The 22,654-nt window shown below is 35.2% G+C and overlaps 1 protein-coding gene across 4 annotated transcripts in view; it reads left to right on the top strand.

Moving 5' to 3' along the window:
• The window catches only part of Ptar1 (protein prenyltransferase alpha subunit repeat containing 1), a 56,610-nt gene that overhangs the window by 15,604 nt on the left and 18,352 nt on the right, over positions 1-22,654 (top strand). For 2 of the 4 annotated variants that reach the window (XM_074052008.1, XM_020179475.2), the window contains exons 4-6: positions 10,341-10,445; positions 12,292-12,505; positions 20,466-20,770. In XM_074052008.1, the coding sequence (XP_073908109.1) occupies positions 10,341-10,445; positions 12,292-12,505; positions 20,466-20,770 (624 nt within the window). Of the gene's footprint in view, positions 1-10,340; positions 10,446-12,291; positions 12,506-15,767; positions 15,938-20,465; positions 20,771-22,654 lie in introns of those variants that run through there. The other 2 variants (XM_074052011.1, XM_074052009.1) reach the window with 2 other exon arrangements.

Here is a 22,654-nt window from a genome sequence, read left to right as displayed (position 1 = left end):
CAGTGGGAAATACGTGGGATGAAGATTCATGGCCACGAATTTTTAGTCTGTCTTTAGCCAATAACATTATGACCTTTGTTGGTAAATTATTTGAGTTCTCTAGAAGCTCAAGAAGAAGCTTTACACATTTAGAAGAAGAATCACATTTTTAAAAATATATTGTGTTTCTTTGATTCTGATTCTTGCAGCTTTTAAACACAAAATACTTTATATAATTATTAAAATTCACTCCAGCTTCATTTTTTAAATTGGAGTTTTTTTCATTTGAACAGTATATATGTATATGGTCTTAAGCAAACTGGTAGTTCTCTTAAAAAGCAGGATATAAATTATAAATAAATAAAAATGAAGTCCTGTTGAGCATTCTTGATAGGACAAACCCATAGATAATAACTCCTTATCTATAAAAATAACTTCAATCATACTTCATTGATTTTCTATACGTTTTAAGTAAAGACACATTGATTTGCTGTTTAATAATACACACTTAAATGTTGTATCTGCAACTGATTCTTAAGAAGTTAGGTGTCTTCAAGCTCTGAGACATGGCTCAAGTGGTAAAGTAACTGCCTAGCAACCGTGAGCCCTGAGCTCAAACCCCAGAACCATGTACACAAATAGATAACACTTATTTCATGTCTTTTCAAAAGTATCCTGGAATAGCTAAATGACCAGATATTTAAAGAGTGAGAAAAGTATAGGATGAAATACAAGGTTTTAAATTTTTATATGATTTTAGAACTCTTACTGTCTTTTATGGAAACACTACAGTAGTTAACAAATAGATTGATGTTTGTTTAGTGACTTCTGTATGCTAGGGTCTGTACTACTTTATTAAGTTATCTCATATGAGCCACACAATACTTGACAACATTTGTTCTTTCATCCATCATATATTTAACCACTTTGTATGCTGGGTTTTAGGCACTGGAAATAGAGCCATGAACCAAGCAATAATCCTTACATGTGTAGAAGTTTTATTTTAGTAGGGGAAGAAAAGCAATAAGAACATTTCATAAGTAGATTTATAGCAGATCAAATTTATAGTAGTAAATCTAGGAGAAAATCCTAGGGTAAGGAATATAAGGAAGACTAGAAAGAGAATGGGAAGAGAGATATTTTAGTTTTAAATAGGGGGTACTTGAGTTGAAGACCAACATGAAGTCAGGGATCATTCTCTGTGAATTCTGGGGAAAGACCCTTCCACATACCCAAAAATGAAATATCGCAATAATTTGTATATTTAATACTTGTTAATTTTGTTGAAAGTGTCTATCAGATGTAGGAGGATTTTTGATAGGGTCTTGTAAGTATAGAGTCATGTCAGTCTACAAATTAGGATAATTTGACTTCTTCCTTTCCTATTTGTATACCTTTTATTTCTTTTTTTTTTTCTTACTGCTGTAAGAATTCAAGAACTATATTGAATTGAAGCGGAGAGAGTTAACTTCCTTGTCTTGTTCCTGACTTAAGAGGAAATGGTTTCAGTTTTTCCTGATTTTGTACTATGCTGCCTATAGGTTTATCATACATAGCCTTTATTACCCTGAAGTACATTCCTTCTGTTCCTAGTTTGTTCAGAGCTTTTATTATGAACAGATGTTGAATTTTGTCAAAGGTTTTTCTGCATCAATTGAGATGATCTTGTGAATTTGTCCTTTATTCTGTTCATGTGCTACGCTGTGGTGATTTGCATGTGTTAAGCCATCCTTACATCCTTGGAGTGAAACCAACTTGATCATGGTGTGTGATCTTTTTAATGTATTATTGAATTCCTTTTGTAAGTATTTTGTTGAAAATTTTTGTGTCTATGTTCATGAAGGAAATTGATCTATAGTTTTCTTTTCTCATCATGCCTTTATCTGGTTTTGGTATCAAGACCAATACTGGCTTCATAGAATTCATAGAATTCGTTTAGTAGTGTTCCTTCCCTTTCTATTTTAGTTTAGTAGTGTTCCTTCCTTTTCTATTTTATTGAACAGTTTGAAGAGTATTTACATTAGTTCTTTAAAGGTCTGTTAAAATTCATTAGTGAATCCATCCAGTCCTGGTTTCTTGGTTGGGAAACTCTTTGTTACTGCTTCAATTTCATTGCTTGTTATAAATCTGTTAGGTACCTTATATCCTCTTAGTTCAATTTTGGTAGGTCATAGGCATCTTGAGATTTATACATTTCTGTTAGATTTTCTGACTTAATATAAGTTTTTGAAATATTCTCTAATGAGTTTTCTGAGTTGTGTTAGTGTTTGTTGTGATACCTGTTTCTCATCTCTAATTTTATTAATTTTGCTCTCCTCACTCTATATTGGGTAGTTTGGCTAACAGTTTGTCAATCTTATGTATCTTTTCAAAGAACCACCTTGGTGTTTCATCTAGTTTTTATATTGTTCTTTTAGTTTCCATTTAGTTATTTTCTGCCCTGATCTTTATTATTTCTTTCCATCTACTGCTTTTGGAGTGGGTTCGTTATTTTTCTAAAGATTTAGGTGTATCATTAATTAGTTATTTAAATGAATCTTTTGATTTCCCTCTTATTTCTTCATTCAAGTATGAATTGTTCATTCTTTATATGTTTGGATATTTTCTGTAGTTTCTCTTGTTATTGATTTCTAGTTTTGTTCCATGATGGTCTAATAAAATACAGGAAATTCGTATCAGTTTTCTTGTATTTGCTATGAACCTGCTTTATGTCTCAAGATACCTATTTTTGAAAAACTTCCATGGGCCTTTAAGAAGAATGTATACCCTGAGACTGTTAGGTGGAATAATCTTTTTGGTTTGGATGACCTGTTTTTGGTGAGACAGGCACCCCTATTAATAAAGTCATCCCTATTCTGTTGAGGTTTATCTATGTTTTTATGTCTTGTAGTGTTTGCTTTATGAAATTGGGTACACTGATATTTGGTGCATAATATTTACAACTGTTATTTCCTCCTATTGGATTGTTCACTTTATCAACATAAAGTGATCTTCTTTGACTCTTCAAATTTTGTCTTGAAGTCTGCTTTGACAGATAAGAGTACAGCTACTCCTATCTTTTGGGCTCCATTTGCTTGAAATACCTTTTTCCATCCTTTCACTTTAAGCCTATGTTTGTCAATGAGGCAACAAATGGTTGGTCATGTTTGTTTTAGTCCAATTTGCCAATATCTAGTCTTTTGATTGGAGAATTGAAACCACTAACATTCAGAGTTATTATTGAAAGATACGTAGTAATTCCTGCTATTTATTAGTTTTGTAGTGTTTGATTCTTCTTTACTCTTCATTTGCTTATCTCCTCATCAAGTGAGATTTATTTTCTGTATTTTTGTGGTTGTGTTTATCTTCCTTTATGTAGACTTTCTTTTAAGTATTTTCTAAGCAGTGCTGGTGTAGTGGTCTTGAATTACTTCAGTTTTTATCATGGAATATTTTAATTTCTCCAGTTGTAAAGGATAGCTTTGTTGGGCACAGTTTAGATTGGCAGTTATTTTCTTTCAGCACTTAAAATACATCATCATTCCATGCCCTCCTTGCTTTTAAAGTTTCTGTTGATAAATTTGCTTTTATTCTGATGAAACCCATCAGACTGGTGACTTGGTGCTCCTCTCTTGCAGATTTCAGTATTCTTTCCTTGTTCTTTATACCTAATGTTTTAACTGTAATATGACATGGGGAAGTTTTTTTCTGGCCTTGTCTTTTTTGGAGTCCTAAAAGTCTCCTGTACCTGGATGCCCATCTCTTTCTCAAGATTTGGGAAGTTTTCCGCTATTATTTTATTGAATATGTTTTCTGTACCTTTACTTTGTACCTCTTTTGCTTCTTTTATACCCATGATTTGTAGCTTGGTCTTTTAATGATATACCAGGGAGTCTTTGTTCTTCTTTAGTTTTTTTAACCCCTGTGTCTTCACCTTCATGCATAATGCCATCTACCTTGTCTTCAAGTCCTGATAATCTATCTTCAATTTGAACCATCTGTTGGAGACTTTCAATTGAATTTTGTTTTTGACTTTCTGAGTTTTTCATTCCTAGAATTCCAATTTGATTTTTTTCAGAATTTCTTTTATCTTTTTTGAGTTCCTCTTTTGTGTCCTGCGTTGTCTTCTTTATTTCATTTAGTTCTTTGCATTTTCTTGGAGTTCATGTAGTTGTTTATTCATGTCCTATTTAATTTCACTGATTATTCTTATAATCAATTTTTTTAAATCGGCTTCACTATCAGTAGTATTTGTTACTGTGGAGTTGTTGAGTTTTGGAGGAGTCATGTTGGCTTGTTTTTTCACATTTGTTTTTCTGCATTGGGATTTGCAATAAGAGGCCAAAGTAGTTGGTTGAAGGTTTTAATCACCTGAAGTTTTTCAATTGAAATATTGTTAATGTTCAGGCAGGACAATGTAGTGGCTAGATTGATGTGCATTATTTTTCACCACTAGACTCGGGATATGACTTAGTAGCCCAGAATTTGCCTCATGCTTGGGGCACTGGTTCTGATCCCCAGAACTACTCAGATAGATGTCACCTAGCTAGAGTCACTTGTAGAAGACTTGGTTGTCTGCTTCTGGGCTGCTTTCACCATAGAAACTTCCCTTCCTGTGTATTGGGAGCTGCTGTTAGGTGCAATGAGCTCTGCATCCTGTGGACTGGGCAAGTTCGCAATTGTTCCACAAAGCCTTTTCCCCACTTCTCAGGTGATGTCCCCAGAAGCAGCAAGCTTTTAAGCCTTGGTGTGAGTCCTGAATTTTGTATCAGTGAGTGGGGAAGCAAACAGAGCACTGAGTTGTTCACTAGCTCGGGGAGAACTGAGGAACCTAGTAGTTTTGCCTGCTTGACTGAATGCTTATAAACTCCACCCAGTAGTTCACCTCCCTGTGGGGAAGCTACAAAAATGTCATTATTTAAGGGTTCTGGATTTAGGGCTCTCTCAGCTCCTCCTGGAAGCAAACACACGAAGATATAATCCTGGAGGCAGATCTCAGTGCTTACAGATCTGCCCAGCAGTTTCTCTCCCCTATGTTGTGGGAGAAGGCTGCAGAAGGCATGTGATTCAGAGGGCCTGTGCTCTTGGGCTATCACAAGCTAGGATGCAGTTCCTGGAAGTGGGCCTCAGTGCTTTCAAATCCTGCCCAGCAGTTCACCTCCCTGTAGAGGACAGAATGCTGTGGAAGTCACATGATTTCAGCAGGCCTGAGCTCGGGAGGGGGGAGCCTCTGACCCACTTTGCAGAGACTAAGCTTGCCACAAGCTTTGTGGTTTGTTCTAGTCCTGACCCTCAGGTGATGGGACTAACTCCTTGCCAGGGAGAGCAGGACCTCTGACCACTATGCCCTTGGCTGCTTCAACTTCCCTGGGAGATCATATTAGAGCTCCTCCCTCTCCATGACCACCTTTTGTGGTCATCTCCCACCCAGACAATGTGGCAGAGTGTTCTAAGACTCCCTGAGCCGTCATTGTTCCTTGTTTTCAAGCTCCTAGAGTATCTCTGTCTCAAACAATGGCACCTTGCTATATCCCTCCAAAATAAGGGGAGTAATAAAATGTCTTTTTTCACTGAAGCTAGCCTTCCACACTGGAGCAGTTACTATCTCCCAGATCCCCACACTTGGTTCCAGGTTTACAGAAAGTTGTGTTTATCCTGCAGGTGGAATTGCTAGGTGTATTGACAGGGCAATCTGGGCTACCTTGTGATTGCTTCTTCAGCTTCCACCCCCTATCCCAGGGAGCCCAGGACAGGCTTGGAACTGTGCCACTTTTCTCTTTTGCCTGGGTTTCTCTGTGCTTTTCTGCTCTCCTGCCATCTCTTCTGTGATTCCCTGTGCTCTTCCTTTTTTTTTCTTTTTTCTTCAGGATACTGTCTCTCCTGTATATCTGATTCTTACTGATGGAGTTAAATGGTTGATGCTTCTAATCCACCATCCTGCCCCACCTTCTAGAATAAGTTTTTGAACTAATCTCCTGTAATTATAGTGAGTGATACACATGTTAAAAATCTCACTAGTAATAAAAAAAAATGACTTGTTCATTGAATTTGTTTTGAAAGTTGGTAAGTTACTTGGTAAAAGAGGTTGACTGCATAATAATGTCCTATTCTTGCATCAGTCTATGAATTTAGAGTAGGCAAAACATCTTTGAGCAGCTAGAATAGTTAAGAGATGAGGCACCAGTGATTCAAGTTCTTCACTCATAGCCTGTTCTTTTAAATTTAAAATTTTATGTAAGACTATACTTTCAGGGATCATTTCTATAGTTCGTTAAAATTTTATGTTATGCAGATTTGATGTTTGTTTCTGACACTTTAATGTAAGGAACCTGCAATTACTGATCTTGGAGAAGTCTCAGTTTCTTATCTGTAAAATCATATGAAAATTGTTTCTGTAGATCAAAAGTAAATCCTAGTACCAGTATCTTAACCTCTATTAAAAGAAATTGGGCTTCTTGGAGAAATACACAAGTATACAAGATGGACCTGGAGCATCTTATAGAGAGTCAGAATGTAAGGAATGTGCTCAAAAAATAACATGCAGTGAAAATGACATTTTACTTCTGTGGTCTTTCTCACCCAAACCCCTAACTCATGTATAATCATGAGAAAATCATTATATAAAATACCTCACCAAGACTCTTAAAATGTATCAGGGCCATCAAAACAATATAAATGTGAGTGAAGAAGAGTCATAACAACCAAATACAATATGGGATACTGGATCGAACCTAGAACAGAAAAAGAACTTTTGGTAAACTAAGGAAGGTATTAAGATTTTTTTCATATACTCTGTTTAATTGGCAAATGAAAAATATAGTGAAGATTTTAAGAAGTAACATTTATTGTTTGAAAAATCTCCTATGTGGAAGACTTCATTTATTTTATAATTGTTTTTATTCAAAAAATATTCTTTTTTTGTTTGTTTTGTTTTTTTGGGGGGGGGTTGTCTTTTCTTTTTTGGTGCTGGGATCGAACCCAGGGCCTCACCCATGCTAGGCAAGCACTGTACCACCAAGCTACATCCCAGCCCTGTCAAAAAATATTCTTTACCCTACTGCCTTCAGTTGTCTTTTTTAAAAAAGCTGCCCTGATTTAATTAATTTCTTCCTACAACACGGTTGTATATATATATATAGCATGGCACTGTTCCTCACCAACCCTGCTCTCTAATGCTGAATCAATACAGAAATTTTTTCCCTTCCTAATTCATATTCTCCATGTTTATTTGATGTTCCTGACTTCCTTTCTTCTTCCTCTGTTAGCAGTATACCACGTGAGAATTGTAGCATGAAAACAGAAGCAAGACTTTCAGTAAGCCTGAAAATATAGCCTCCTCAGATTTAAGGTGGCACCTCACTTATCCAATTAAAAGAAAAATTAAGCTAATATCACCATGTAAGCTTCTAGGGGATGTACATAAAATAACTAAATGCCTTCTTAAAATATTTATTTCAGGGCCAGGTGTGGTGGTACACATATGTAATCCCAGCCAACTCAAGCAAAGTTAGCATGACACCCAGTCTCAAAAACTAAAAGCAACAAGGACTGAGGGTGTGGCTCAAGTGGTAGAGCACTTGCCTAGCAAGTACAAGGCCCAGAGTTCAATCCTCCAGTACAGACCTTGCCCCCCAAACACATGTATATATATGTGTGTGTGTATATATATCTCAACTTAGTTATATACCTTTAAAGTGACACGTGAGGTGAATTAATTTATAAATACTTCATTTTCCTACTTATCTTCTATTAATCAATTTTTTGAAATGCCTCACATAACTTACATCATTGACTTTGTCATCAGAAGAACTATTTTTTTTTCAGTTACCTATTAGTTTTCCTGATCCCATCATGTTATATCTAAGTTGATTGAGTTGTAACACTTTTTGTATCCATGTGAGACTAGAAATTTTATCTTCAGCCAGGTTTCTGTTTGAATCTGATATCATTAGAACAGTTAAATTTTTCTTACTATATCTCTAGGTTATGTGATTGCCATAACTTAATTATTTACCATATTTCTTTCTAAGGTGATCTTTAAAAAACTTGTTTATGACAGTACCCAACACTTATAGATGGTCAGTCTTGGCCTCAGGAATGTTTATTAAATTGATACTTAAAATTTGCCTTTTTTTATGATTTAGTCAGGTGATCTTTTTAAATATTCTTATGTACATACCATTAATTGAGGTTGTTTCAGGTTAAGATGTCTTTCCCAAATACTACTTTGTTATTCAGAATAAATTAAGAGAGATACCTTGTAAAGACTAAGTTATAAAGTGACTTCTTTTCTGAAGAAAATCTTTGTTACCTCCCCTTATGTATTGGCATAAATGGCAATAAAGGAAGCAGCTGTAAATAAGGACCGGTCCTACATCTAGTAAATAGAAATTAAGCTTAATCACATACATTCTCTACAGCGGTAGGTTTTTCAGACTTTAATGTGCCTCACCTGAATATCTATAATCCCAGCATTTGGGAGGCAGAGGCAGGAGGGTCAAGAGTTCAAGGTCAGCCTGGGCTGTATAGCAAGCCTGTCTTCAAAAATAAAACAGAACAATATGTTGCCTCTTTCTACTTTGATGGTATTCCTATTTATGTAAAGAAAATGTTAACTGATTTCAAAAGAAAAACCATCAAATCAATTGGCCATGGCATTAAATATTTTTAATAAATAGGTTTACTCTATGTTGAAAGGAAAATAGTCAATAAATCCATTCATTAAAGTGATTGTAAATCTTCTGGGTGTCACTGCAAATTATTTTAGAAAGTTACTTTAAAACAATTATAAAATGCAAGTATTATCACTGTTTTCATTTAAAAAACACATTTTTCTTATATTTAGAAATAATATGTTGCTGCTGGAAAGAAAATGTAGTGTTCAGGAAGTATAAGAGATGGACTCTGGTTTTGTCCAGCTTAAACTTCCTTAGAATAATGAGCTCTACCATAAGAAGGAGATTTTAAGATTCATGAATATTAAATTCATTAATCTGCTTTTGTTATAAAATATAGATACTTTGAGAATTGGGAGTATAAGGAGTAATACTAGCATCTATTATCAAAAATTATTTGAGAAACTAAATGTAAATTATATTTACTGAGATAAGTAGCAAGCTCTGTGACATTCTTTTTAATTACATTAAGTTTCCATTGGGCTTGATGAGCGTAAAACAGCAAAAACCTTAAATGACTATTACTTCTGTTTTTACATTGCAAAATAACAAGGTCATGCAAAAGTATTTTACTTGGTAATACCTCTTTGGAAAAATCCTAGTTAAGGAGTAGTACAGAAGTCATGAATACAAAGTTGCTTTTCCCCCAACATTTTTTGTTATTAGAACAGCAAAAAGTTGGAGGCAACCTAAATATAACAATACAGGGAAAGGACATTAAAATATAACACAGCTATTGAATGAAAACTGTTTGATTACTTAAATGTTCATTACAGAAAGTATTAGAACTGTAGAGAAATTCTTAAGATCTATGACCAAAGGGTATGAAATTATACATTAGAATATGTGAAATGCAGAAGTGACAATTCAAACACAAAAATAATGTTGTCTCACTTCTGTAATACCAGCTGTTCAGGAGGCAGAGACTTGGGAGGAGGGCAGTTTGAGGCCAGCCAGGGCAAAAAGTTAGCAAGATCCCTATCTCAAGCAACAAGCTGGGTGTGGGGGTTTGCAACTGTGATCCCAGATACTTGGGAGAGCATAGATAGGCCATAGGTAAAAGGATAGAGGTCTGAGGCTAGCCTGGGCAAAAACTTGAGACCACGCAAAAAGATAACTAAAACAAAAAAGAGCTGGAGCTACAGCTCAAGTGGTAGGGTACCTGCCTAGCAAGCGCAGGGCCTTGAGTTCACATGCATGCCAGTATCGCCTCCAAAAAAAACAAAATAATAATTTTGTTAGAGTAATAGTTCAACAGATGTTATTTCTCCTTACATTTCAGTGATGTTGTGCTTGTTGTGTTGTATGTGTATTTTTTGGTAATGAACTTAAACCATATCAGGTCATACTTAGGAAGTTAAAGCAATACTTGACTACTATTGGATCTGCCCTATAGATACTGCTGTCATGTCATGTAATGTTTGAAAATGAGAGAGGCCAGAAAACCCCTTTGCCCTTTCCCAAATAGTATTTAAAGTTTTGCTACTGAAAGAGCTTCTGTTTCTGCTTAATAGTCTTTTTGAGATGAGAATTCATTCTTGGTCATTATGTATGACATTTATGATTGTTTTATATACCACAGTGGTTTGGAGTTTGGAGTTTATTATTTTTTAATTCTTAAAAATTTGCTTCACAATGAGATTATATTAAAAATCATGTAGATTTTTTTGAACAGAAGGATAATGTTTTAATTTTTTTCTTTTATAGGAAGGAGCTGATCCTCTCTGGTACTTTAAATCCAATTAAGGACTTACATCTGGGAAAACTGGCCTTAACTAAGTTTCCAAAGAGTCCAGAAACCTGGATTCACAGGTGTGATTAATTTACAGCATCACATTCTTGCTCAGTATTCAGAATGGCTGGAGAAAGAAACAGTTTGTGAAGTGGGGTCGCATGTTGGTTCACAGCATGAATTCTAAATGCAGGTTACCTACCTTTAAACCTGAAAGAACTATCGTTTCTACCTAAGTGCTCATGGAAAATTATTTAGCCTCTCCCAAGTCTCAGGTTTCTCACTGGTCAAATGGGATTAATAATTACAGTTATCTCATAAGTGAATAGTTCAGTGTTTGAGATAATGCATGCAGACACTACCACAATGCCTGGCACATATTGAATACTTAGTAAATGTTAGCTGTTAACTAACTGTTTCTTGTAGTTGAGGTGATTGCATTTAGATACTCAACTATAATACACAAGTTGGTTTTTTAAATGCATGAGATCGTGTTCCTGGTAAAGATGGTGGTCTGATGGTTGTTATTACTAAAATTAACTCTTAAAGGAAGATATGGGCAGCTGAAGTGAATGGATGTAGGCTGAGCTAAAACTACTTAGACCATAAATGCGAAGAGCATTTTTAGGATAAAGATCTGAGATAGCAGAATGTAAATAAGGGCTCTCAAAAACCCTAGTTGTATCTAAGTGTTTAACTTTTGGTTAATCCTAGGCATTTTTATAATCTTAGGTCACTTCAAGGTGTATTAGCTATAATCATGCCTTTGTCCAACAAGTCAGCTCCTTCCAAGCCACATAGTGAATTGTATTTTCTTCCTTTTTGGAAATTGAGGTAGTAGATTTCAGGGAGTCACGTGATGTGTGTGTATGGCAGTCTGGAAAAGCCTAGTGACATAAGGGAGCTGTTAAATATGCATCCATCAATTATTGGGTGTCTGTCATTTTTAAAAACAGTGTTTTGCTATTAAATTAAAAACTCACAATTTTAAAATGACTAAATGAATTTTCTTACTCAATTTTGTATGTCTTTGGTTGGAAATTTTTACTCTAAAAGAATGCTTTCATAAGAGGAAAATATTTGTATAAACTGAAGACATTAAGTAGTTAAAAATGCTTTTTTAATGCTTTTGATTTAAATTGTGCTAATGCAAATCTTAAATAGAAAAAACTGTGAATAAGGACAGTTTAAAACCTTCTTGATGCTTTAACTATATTTCCTTCTAGATTTTGTGCTATAATATAGAAATTTTGCTTAATGAAAGCTGTCTCAAAATGCAGCTTCTTGTTTGCAAACAAATACATGAAGGGTGAGGTATGCACATATTGATGATATGAACTATGACGTGACGCCCACCAGACTGCCACATACAAAACCAGTTGCCTTTATATTTCCTGGTCAAATGAAGTTTAAGAGTTACTGTTTTGGAACTGATGACATTCTCTTTTTTTTTTTTTTTTTTTAAAATAGATTTTAAAGTTGTAAAAATCTCTTTCCTATTTGCCTTTTTTCCTCATTTATTTTTTTATTTTTTTGGCAATACTGTGGGTTGAACTCAGGGTCTACACCTTGAGCTCTCCACCAGCCCTTTTTTGTGAAGGGTTTTTCATGATAGGGCTCACGGAACTGTTTGCCTGGGCTGGGTTTGAATTGTGATCTTCCTGAGCTCTGCCTCCTGAGTAGCTAGGGTTACAGGTGTGAGCCACTGGTGCCTGGCTTCCCTTTCATTCTTGTTGCTAAATTTAATTCTCCCCACAAGCAACAAGCAGTAGCTCCTCCTTACCTCCCTCAAACTGCGTTTGTATATAGGTATTATTTCCTGTTATCTATGAATGGAAATTAAATTAAGAATAGAGAAAACTGTTTGTTTTCCTTCCTGGCTTATGTTCTTTCCTCCTCCTCTTTTCCCACATGCTACCTTAACAGGCGGTGGGTGCTACAACAGCTAATTCAGGAAACTTCCTTACCTTCCTTTGTGCCCAAAGGAAACTTGGGAACAATTCCTGCTGAGAGGACACAGCGACTAATACAAGAAGAGATGGAAGTCTGTGGTGAAGCAGCTGGGAGATATCCAAGCAACTATAATGCCTGGTCCCATCGAATCTGGGTTTTACAACACCTGGCCAAGCTAGATGTCAAGGTGGGGCCATTTCTCAGTGTCTGAGCAAATCACCTTTCTGCCTTTTAAATCAGCTGGTAGTAATTCATCCTCCAAAGAGCTCCAAAGGAGTAGAACAGAGGAAGTAATGTTCCAGCAGCCTGAGAGGATCATGATAGTTGACACCTCCAGACAAACCCTGGCAATTATGAAAGGGTTTTTGTTGCCCATCAGTAAGGTTTGTGGTACTACCTGTGGTAGTACATTGGTAGACCAAAGGCAGTTGAACCAGTTGGAAAGACGAAACACAACTCTTTTTGCCCTGAAACAAGAAGAGACTATTAAGCCTTTTAGAATTGGAATTATTTCCTGTTAGTCTCTGGATATGTGACACTGAGCTGAATTAGCTGGCCATCTTTTTATAGTTTCTTCTGGAAGGGAGGGAGAAGGGAACAGGGACAGATCTCACTCAAGTATTCCCAAATTTGGCAGAGCCTGTAAACTACCTCGACATTCTAGGTCTCTGCCCACGCCTACTAAGTCGGGAGTGAGGATGGGATCTACAAATAAGATTTTTCATAGGTACAGGGGCTTATTTCGATGCATAGTCAGGTAATAAACTCTCACAGCCTAGTCTTTTCAGTTTAGAAATTAAAACATAGAAGTTTCCAGAGCATTTTATTGGCTTAGCCTTAGTCACAGTTGGATCAGTTGGATTATTACTGTGATGAAACTGATGGTTCTCATCCATCAGAATGAGAACCAGGATCCATTTTACTTCTTTTTATGTATTACATGTCTCCATTTTTTTTCCTTTCTTCTTATGGTATTATAATGCCCTAAGAATGTAGGGTGATTTTTTTTTTTTTTTTTTTTTTGAGAAGCTTCCCTAGCTTGGGACCATTAAAAGAAGCTAAGTTGAAGGTTAGAGTGCCCAACTGATGTTTTTAGATTCATGGAAAAGTTTTGTGTAATTTTAGCTTATTACATGTTCTCCCTTCCCAGGCTCCCTTTCCCTTCTTTGTTTCCTAGCCAGGACAAATGCAGTTTTTATTTCCACAGGATTTTAGGCCAACAATCTGGAAGAATAGCCCTTTCCCTTTCAGTTTATGTGGCTGTGAGTTTCAGGAGAGAGGAATAGAAAGAACAAAGTCTTAGAAATACACCTGCCCAAGTGCAGATTCTCTTTCTACTAGCTATATGTGGAAAGTAAGTATTCAGTATTTTCATTTAAAAAATAAGGACTCCATTGTCACTGCGAGGATTTTTTTGTGAGAATTACCTTAGTTAATGTGATAAAACTACGGAGCACTTGATAAAGACTCACAAAATTTTAGTTCCTCTCTCTGTTCTTCCTCAGATAAAAAGGTTAGGTAAAATTATATGTGGTGACATGGGAAATGGCTCTTCATCCCATCAGGGCTCAGTGGAAACAGCTGTCTGACTCTGAGGCATGAAGACAAGTTTTATCTGGTGGGTAGTCAGGGATGTGGAGTGCTATAGAGCTGGTCATCTCAGCTGTACTACTTCATATGGGGTAGGGCATTTGTAGGGCTTGGACTTAGAAGAAAATGAAAGCCCAAGTGAACTGAGAGCTCTTTGGAAACTTTCTTGCCACAATGTGGGCCTTTTCAAGTGGCATTCCCATAAAATCAGGAATAAGAAGTCAAGGTGAAATTCTTGGTTTCTTGAGACCATTTGATGTTAAAGATGACGGCTAATTTTGGTGGGATGTTGACTTAGCTGCCTGGGGTCTCTTCCTTGGCTCACATGTTGCTAGCCTTCCTTGACCTGCCTTTAGAGGGAATTGCCATTCTTCTGTCACCACCACACTCTTAGACTCTCGCTGTTTTCAATAAAGAGTGCTGAATTTTCAAAATCTCCTTTCTGTTGTTAAAAGCCATTGGGCCCAGCTAGGAGAATGCATTTTATGCTTTGTTTATGAGACGAAGTAATCACAAAAACACCAATCATCCATAGCAACTGGAAAATATGTGTAAAGTGAGCTGGCATTATTTTGCTTAGAAAATTGAAAACAACTTTTTAAAGTGTGCTAGTATCTAGTATTGGTAAGTATATGAAAATGAGCACTGTAAAAATTATTAGACTCTTACTAAAGGGCAATGTGGCAGCATTCACTAGATTTTTAAAGAGTTGGGGGGCAGTATTATCTGTAACAGTTCTACTTCTAGGAATCCATCTTAAGTAATGAGAGTCAGGTGCTGTGGCTCATGTCTGTAATCCCAGCTAGTTAGGAGGCAGAGATTGGAAGAACATGGTTCAAGGCCCACCTTGGGGCAAAAAGCTAGCAAGAACCCATCTACACTAATAAATTGGGACGGCAGTGTGTGCCTGTGATCCCAGCTACTGGGAGGCAGAGGAAGGAGGATCACAATCCAAGACTGGTCCTGGGCAAAAACTTTACACCCTATCTAAAAAATAATTAAAGCAAAAAGGGCAAGGGGTATGGCTCATGTGGTAGACCAACTGCCTAGCAAGTGTGAAGCCCTGAGTTCAAACCCCAGTACTGCAGAACAAAAAGAAAATAATAATAGGAGATACAATTAATATTGTAAAATGATTAAAGGCTCCACTCTATGGTCTGTGGTCATACAGACATAATTTGCATTCTGGCTCTACCACCAGTTTGCTTAGTAGCCTCCAGGAAGTTGCCTAGCCTCTCTAACCTTCACCCTCCTCATCTGTAAGATGAAAAGGATGATAGTTCCTGTCTCATCAAGTGATGCACATTGAATGGAAAGATTCTCATAAAGTGACTGTTGTCTTACTGTAAGTGCTCAATACTGGCTGTTACATTAAACATGAAGGTTTGCTGTATAAAAGCATTTATAATTGTGAAAAACTAGAAAGAGTCTAACCTTCCAGTAGTGAGTTAAACTGTTTAGTTACATTATAGTCAACCACAAATTGGAACATTTGGACCTACTAAAAATTGTACGCTAGAAGATTATTTAAAGAAAAGTTCACTATAGGGTATAAAAATAAACATGGGATGCACTTCATATAGTTTTAGTATGTTAGAGTTGAAGGAGACGCAAACACTGTACAGTATTTGGAGCAGTGCTTAGCATATAGTAAATGCTCAGCAGATACATAAGTGTATATATAGTGTTTCAGATGTGTTTGGTTTTTAGTCAGAAAAAATGTTAGTAAGGAATGGTTAATAGTGCCATGGGGTGTAATCATGAGACTTGAATTTTCTATTTTATGTTTCTCTGTGATATTCATAAGCTTAAATGAATATGTATTTAAATAAATTTTAAAATCCTATTTTTGAGGATAGGTATGATGCAAAGCAGAATTTATTGCTACTAGCCAATTAAAAGTTGATCTAGACTATCACCTGAAATAAACACATGGGGAAATTTCTTCAGAAAAGATATATAAATGGCCCATAAGGACATGAAACACATTGGACATCATTAACCATTACGGAAATACAAATCAAAATCACAGTGAGTAAAATACTGTTTCAAACTAGCTAGAATGGCTGAATAATGACAGACAATAACAAGTGTTGCTCAGGGTATGGAGAAATCAGTAGACCTTATATGTGATTGATAGGAATATAAATTGGTGCAGTCAGTATGGAAAATGCTTTAGCATTTCCTTAAAAAACAAACTGTGTATGAAGAAAATGTTTAATAGATTGCCTTCTTTTTTTTTTTTTTTTTAATTTTTTTGCAGTATCAGGGTTTGAACTCAGGGCCTCACACTTGCTGGGCAGGCACGCCTACCACTTGAGATTCTCTACTAGCCCATGTTGGATTCTTAAAAAGAAGAAATTTTGCTCCTTATGACCCTACTCTAGCTATTCTATGCCTAGTTATATCATCCAGGAAAATTGGAAACATGTTCATACCAAAATTTGTGTGAGAATGTTAATAACCACATTATTCTAAATAGCCAAAACATGGTAACAACACAAATGTCTGTCACTGGAGAAAAGGAAAACAAAATATCTTAGATTCACAGAATGGAATATTGACTATAATCAGGAAACACTGATACATCCTGTAACGTGGATGAGCCTTGAAGCATTATGCTGATTGGAAAGGCCTTTATGGTTCCATTTATTTGATAAGACCAGAATAGGCTTGCAAAGAAGGAATTAGAAATGGGGTTGGGGGGAGGGTGGTGATGAAATGTTTGAAATTAGGCAGCAGTGATGGCTACACAACTTCAAGAATTGATTTCTGAGTTCATTAGAAAGAATAAAGCTTCAAAAATAGCTTAGAATTTATAAAAAAAAAAAACCCTATCATTAGACATGTAAGTATGCTAACATAGAAATTAAAACTACAATGCTATGGCAAATATAGACTCAATAATGAAAAAAAATTATAAAGCCCAGACATAAATTCCAATCCATAACATGTATAAATTTCACTTATGGTAAATGTGGCATTTCACATAATACAGAAAGATTCTTCAATTTCTAAAGCTGGCTTCTTAGGAAACAGTATTAGAAGAGAGGCCGGAGGACTTTATGTTAAGTGAAATAAGCCAGGCAAACATCATCTGCTTTCACTTATTTGTGGAATTTGAATTCATACAAGCGAAGACTAGAATGGCAGTTGGAAAAGTAGAGGTGGGGTGAGAAATAGGAAGCTGCTCGTGGGTTACAAAGTTTCAGTTAGACAGCATGTAAGTTCTAAAGACCAAGTGATCACTACAGTGACCATAGTTAATGCATTGTATACTTAAAATTTGCTGAGGGTAGATTTTACATGGCTCTCCCATAAAAAAGAAAATGTTAGCTATGAGAGGTGATAGGTATTTTAGCTTGATTGTGATGATAATTTTACAAGGTACACATAAAGACATTTACATCATAAGCATTTACATTTTTTATTTGTCAACTGTATCTCAACAAACCTGGGAAAAAAGATTAAAAAGTCATTTGCAATAATATTTTGAGAAAAAATTTATAACATATATGATCAGTACAGTTTTAATATCTCTTTAGGATGTAAATACCTTTAAAAGCCATAAGAAAATGACTATTACAAATAGTAACTTAGGCAATTCATGAATGAAGAGAATTAATTTCATAAAACAGAAAACAAAGGAGAAGTAAACATATAAGAAACACTTAGCTTTCATGATAAGTAAGGAAATATAAATTAAAATAAACCATGATCTTTTTACTTTATTAAGTTGGGAACGATTTAAATACTCATGAGAAGTTTATGAAATAGATACTAACATGTATTTCCAAAAAAAGTATAAATTATATATCCTCGGTACATTGACAGTATCAAGAATCTTAGAAAGTTCCTCTCTTTGTTTTAGCAAGTATACTTCTAGAAAATTTTTCCTAAATAAATAGATATGCACATAGTTTTATGTGTAAGAATTTTACTTATATAGGAATGAAATGCAAATAGGGAAATAAATTATCTTTAGGATAAAATATTATGCAACAGTTAATTATGTTATAAAGTAATATTTAATGCCATAAGAATATATTATTGAAGTGGAATAAAATGAGTACAAAGTTTGTTTGAAATCTGTATTTAAAATAAAGTGGGTTTTTATGCATACATAGAAAGAAAACCTGAAAGATTATCTACGTGAGTGTTAAGAATAGTGACAGTAGCTGTTAGGATAATGAGTAATTTTTTTAATGTTCTTCCATACTACAGGACTTCTGTAATGATCATTTTTATCACTTTTGTAATCACAAGAAAAGCCAAATGTTATTTTTTAAAAATTTATTAGTACTGATAGTGTATATATTTTAAATATGTTGTCTGTTTCATAGTCCTGCTTCTGTACTTTTCTTACACTTTACTTACTCATTCATTTTTATATGGAAATTGGAAAACAATAAGGACATTTAAGATACATCATATAAAGGCATTCATTTTATCAGCCCCTTATAAGCCATCTTTAAAATCACTTAAAAGTAATTGCTGTCTTTTAAAAAAAAAATCATTGTCTATAGCTATATACCTTTTTCTTATATTAAAAAAGTGCCCTGAAATTCCTTTTGAAGTTTATTCTTTGGTTTAATATGCATCCTTATGTATCTTAGGGAAAAGAATATAGATTTTTTTCTTAAAAAGTGTTAAGATTATTTTTTGAGAAATTAAATTGGTTTTATTGAAATCTTTCATGTATGTGCTATTTTTTCCCCAAATTAAACAAATTTTACTGGTGAAGTGGCTCAAGTGGTAGAGTGCCTGCCTAGCAAGCATGAAGTCTTAAGTTCAAACCACAGTACTGCAAAAAATTTAAGAAATTTTTTAAAATTGTGGTTTCTTTGTTGCAGAGAAATATTCAGTGAGAAATAATTTAAAGGTTTTTCATGTTAAACCAGTTACTTTAAATAAGTGGTATACTGTTTTTCAATTCACGCTAAGAAGCCATATTCAGAGTAAATGCTGCTGTACTATAAACATTCTGCAGACTAATTCTTTAAAAATGTAATGTTAAAATTAATTTTTTTAGGTGGAATTTCATTTAATGCTAACTTTTAACATCAGATAAATGATCTTGCTTTCTATTTCTCAGAGACTTGCCAGCTGTAATCTCTGAGTAAATGTTGGTGACTGTGAATGAACTCAATTAACTTAAAGAGTCTCAGCACTTGGGAAGCTGAGACAGGAGAGTCTCAAATCCTAGGCCAGCCTGGACTCCATAGGAAGATCCTGGTTCCCCCTTTCCCCTCAGAAAAAACGGGAAGGAAAGAAAAAAATCATAAAAGTGATGTTTAAAACATTTCACTGATTGGTTATCTATCCTGGCTAGAAATTATCTTAGTCTTTTGTAATTGTCACTTCCTTCATTAAATTGTAAATAAAATATTATGTATCTCCTCTGATGCCAGGTAGCCATAGAAGGATGGAAACATCAACTAGAAATGAATAAATATCTTGCAGGTTTTTTTTTTAATTAAAAATAAAACACCTATAAAATTTAGTAAGAATGAAGATGTGTACCAAAAAATTGTATATGGTGGAACACACAGTACTGTGGATGTTCAGAAGAGGGAAAGATTTCTTCAAGGGAAGAAAAGAGGGTATTGAGAAGTTGGGAGGGGATCCTGGTATAGAAAAAAAAGTTTGCAGGGGACCCTTGACAAATAGGGGAAGCCATGATTTGGCATAGTGCTCCTTGTGGTGTTCCCTGTTCACAACTGTATAGTGTTTTCCTTAGCTGGTCTGAAAATCTCTGATAGAACATGATAGGCCTGTGATCAAAACTCATTTATGTTTGCCATCTGTCCAAGACAATGCCAAACAATTTTGTCATAAACTTTTAACATTCCATTTGAAATTCTTGCAGGATTCATAATACAAAGATTTGAACAATTTACTGCTAAATTTTATTTAATCTGTAAAGCTCATTTAGCATTGGTTGTAAGTGATTTTAGGACAAGTGTGAAAATTACTCACTCAGCATGGTTTTGTGCTTACCTCCTAGAATTAAGTAGTGGACAAAACAGACGTGGTCTCTGCCCTCATGACACTTACAGTGAAGAAAAATGATTACTGTGATTCTGTTGATGAACAACTATAGTGCATATCCATACAAGTTAGAAATAGTGCAGATTAAATGTAATATTAGAAAGATGTTACAAAGTAACATCTGAGTTTAATTTTTCCTTCTACATTAGCATTACTTGTAAATGAAGACCCTAAATCATCATTATTTTAGAATTTGGCTTTTCTTGTGTGCGAATCAGAATGTGATTATTCTAGGTCAAGAGGAAAAATGAAAAGTCCATAAAATTTTTGGGGTTTTTTGTTGCTGTTTTGTTCTTAAATCTCCCTGCCACTTTATAAGGAAAAGGAAAGGGGAAACTAGCATGTATTAAGTGACAGCACTGTGCTAGATATTGTCTACATAATATTGTTGAGAATGGCATTGTCAACAAAAAATAGGGAACAAATCAAAGAGAAGTCAGAGGTGTAAACTGAGAAAGAACCTGTGGAAGTTCCTCTTTTCACTTCCCCTTTCTTCTTCCTTCAAGATTCTTCTTGATGAACTGTCTTCTACTAAACATTGGGCATCCATGCATGTTTCAGACCACAGTGGATTTCACTACCGTCAGTTTTTGTTAAAGTCTTTGATTAGTCAAACTGTGATAGACACTTCTGTCTTGGAGCAAAACTTTTCAAAAAGTGAGCCAGTCCTTGTTCTTCCAAAAGATGAAGAAGCAACACCTTCAACAGAAGAATCAAGAATAAATCTTCCTCATCTTCTAGAAGAAGAAGTAGAATTCAGCACAGATCTTATTGATTCCTACCCAGGACATGAAACCCTTTGGTGTCATAGGTAAGAAAAGGGGAAAATCCATTTCCCATGTAAAACTGGGCATGTCATTAAGAGAACTGCAGAAAGTATTGTATCTGATTTCTGACCAGTTGGGTAAATGTAATCATCTTTACTTGAGTGAATGAGGAAGGGTTTGTGTTCACTATATCATCATCTTTATTAATATGCAATTTCTTCCACAAATCTTTACCTAGGATGGCGGCGTTCAGCCGTAACTGTGCAACAGAATAACCTGTGTTACTTCCAAAGTTTAAGAAAAGCTAAAAAGAAAAACAGATACACATTTGCCTGCTCTTCGGAGATCCTGATACTGAGCAGATCTGGGGGTCGAATGCTAACGCCTGTTTTTAAGAGAAGAAAAACACAGTCAGGATTGGCACAATTGAGTAGACACTGACAGAAAGGAAAGCTTTATTTTTTTTTTCTACCCAAATGGTCTGCAAATTAACTTACCTTGAGTATAATCATTTGCTGCTTTTTATTTATTTAAGCAAATTGTTAGCAATATTTTAACCTGAGTTTTAAGTGCACTTAACAACAGGGTCAATTTCATATTAGAATGAAGTCCAGATAAGTGAATACCTTGGCTTCATTTATTTTGGATCTTCCTCCATTTGGAGGCATCTCCATCTTCATAAATACAAATTCTTCAGACCATAGGATTAAATTTATAAACAAAAGATTTGCCTATGCTCAACACTAGCAGATATTTTTTAAAAACTGACTATTTCTTAAGTTATTGAGTCCCGTCCCATCCCATGTGTTCCCCTCCCCTTGCCCCCTACTGCCCAATCTAGTCTTTCTTTTTGCCTTCTTTAGAGGATCTGGTTAGCTGTTAATCCATGCTAAGTACATTCAAAAGAAGACAACCTGTCCTTTTTTGCCACCTTGATGGATAGAAAATTATTTAGGCATATTAATAGCAAGACTTTAAAATCTCTGGAGATTTCAAAAATGATACGTATATCTGAGAGCTAGCTAGATTAACAGTGCAGAACTTTATTTTTAGAAAAGTTAAAATTGGAGTTAGGGAGAAGGAAGAAGGGCAAAAAAAGTTGGAATGACCTATATATTATTCAGGCTGGTTTTCTACTACTGACACAATTTCCATTAGGCAGCTTATCTGTTCTTTAAGTTTTACCCTCCATAAAAATGGGTACATATGTTCCCTATCAAATCCAGAATATTCAGGGAAAATGTATCAGAATATCTTTCAAGAACTTGGAGTTGCTAATATGAATGAAGAGATACAACAATTTAGAACCTATGTAATTCATCATACTGTGTACAGCAGATGTACCTCCCACTGAAAAGTTTTTGGAGAGTCAGCACAGGCATTTTCATTTTTAATACACAATTCCAGGTGATTCTTGGGGCAGGAGAATTGTCCTTAGAGGGAAAATAGGAATTACATATTTCAGTGTCTTGTTCAGAGTCTTATGCACTGCATGTGGGTGTGTAAGACTATAGTGATGGATTTAGGAGAAAGTTCATCACATGTCTAGGTCATAAGACCAATGGCAGCAGATGTGTTATTCTCATTTTAGAAAGGACTGGGTAGAAGCCTTGGACTAAGCCTCTGAAGGTACTATTTAATCCCTCTTGTTTCTGGGTCACTTTCTTCTAAGATATCAATGACGTTAGTTTTTTATTTTCTTTTATATAATAATTTATGGCAAATATTGGGCTAAGATCTACTTCTAATTTCATGATAAGAGTTAGCAGAGTAACAACTCCAAGCCATTGTCTTTTAAATGCTTACTGAAAAACCTTTAGAATAACATTCTTTCTCACAAACCAGTAAGCTAGGTTTGAAAACTTTGTGCAAAACCCAGAGACTTCATCTCAACTATTTTTCCTCCTTCCCCCAGATATGAAGTGGGC

Source organism: Castor canadensis, chromosome 13 (assembly GCF_047511655.1).
Source record: "Castor canadensis chromosome 13, mCasCan1.hap1v2, whole genome shotgun sequence".
Lineage (NCBI taxonomy): Eukaryota > Metazoa > Chordata > Mammalia > Rodentia > Castoridae > Castor > Castor canadensis.
Note: the sequence above shows the minus strand (reverse complement) of the source record. Positions and strands in the feature narration are given on the sequence as shown.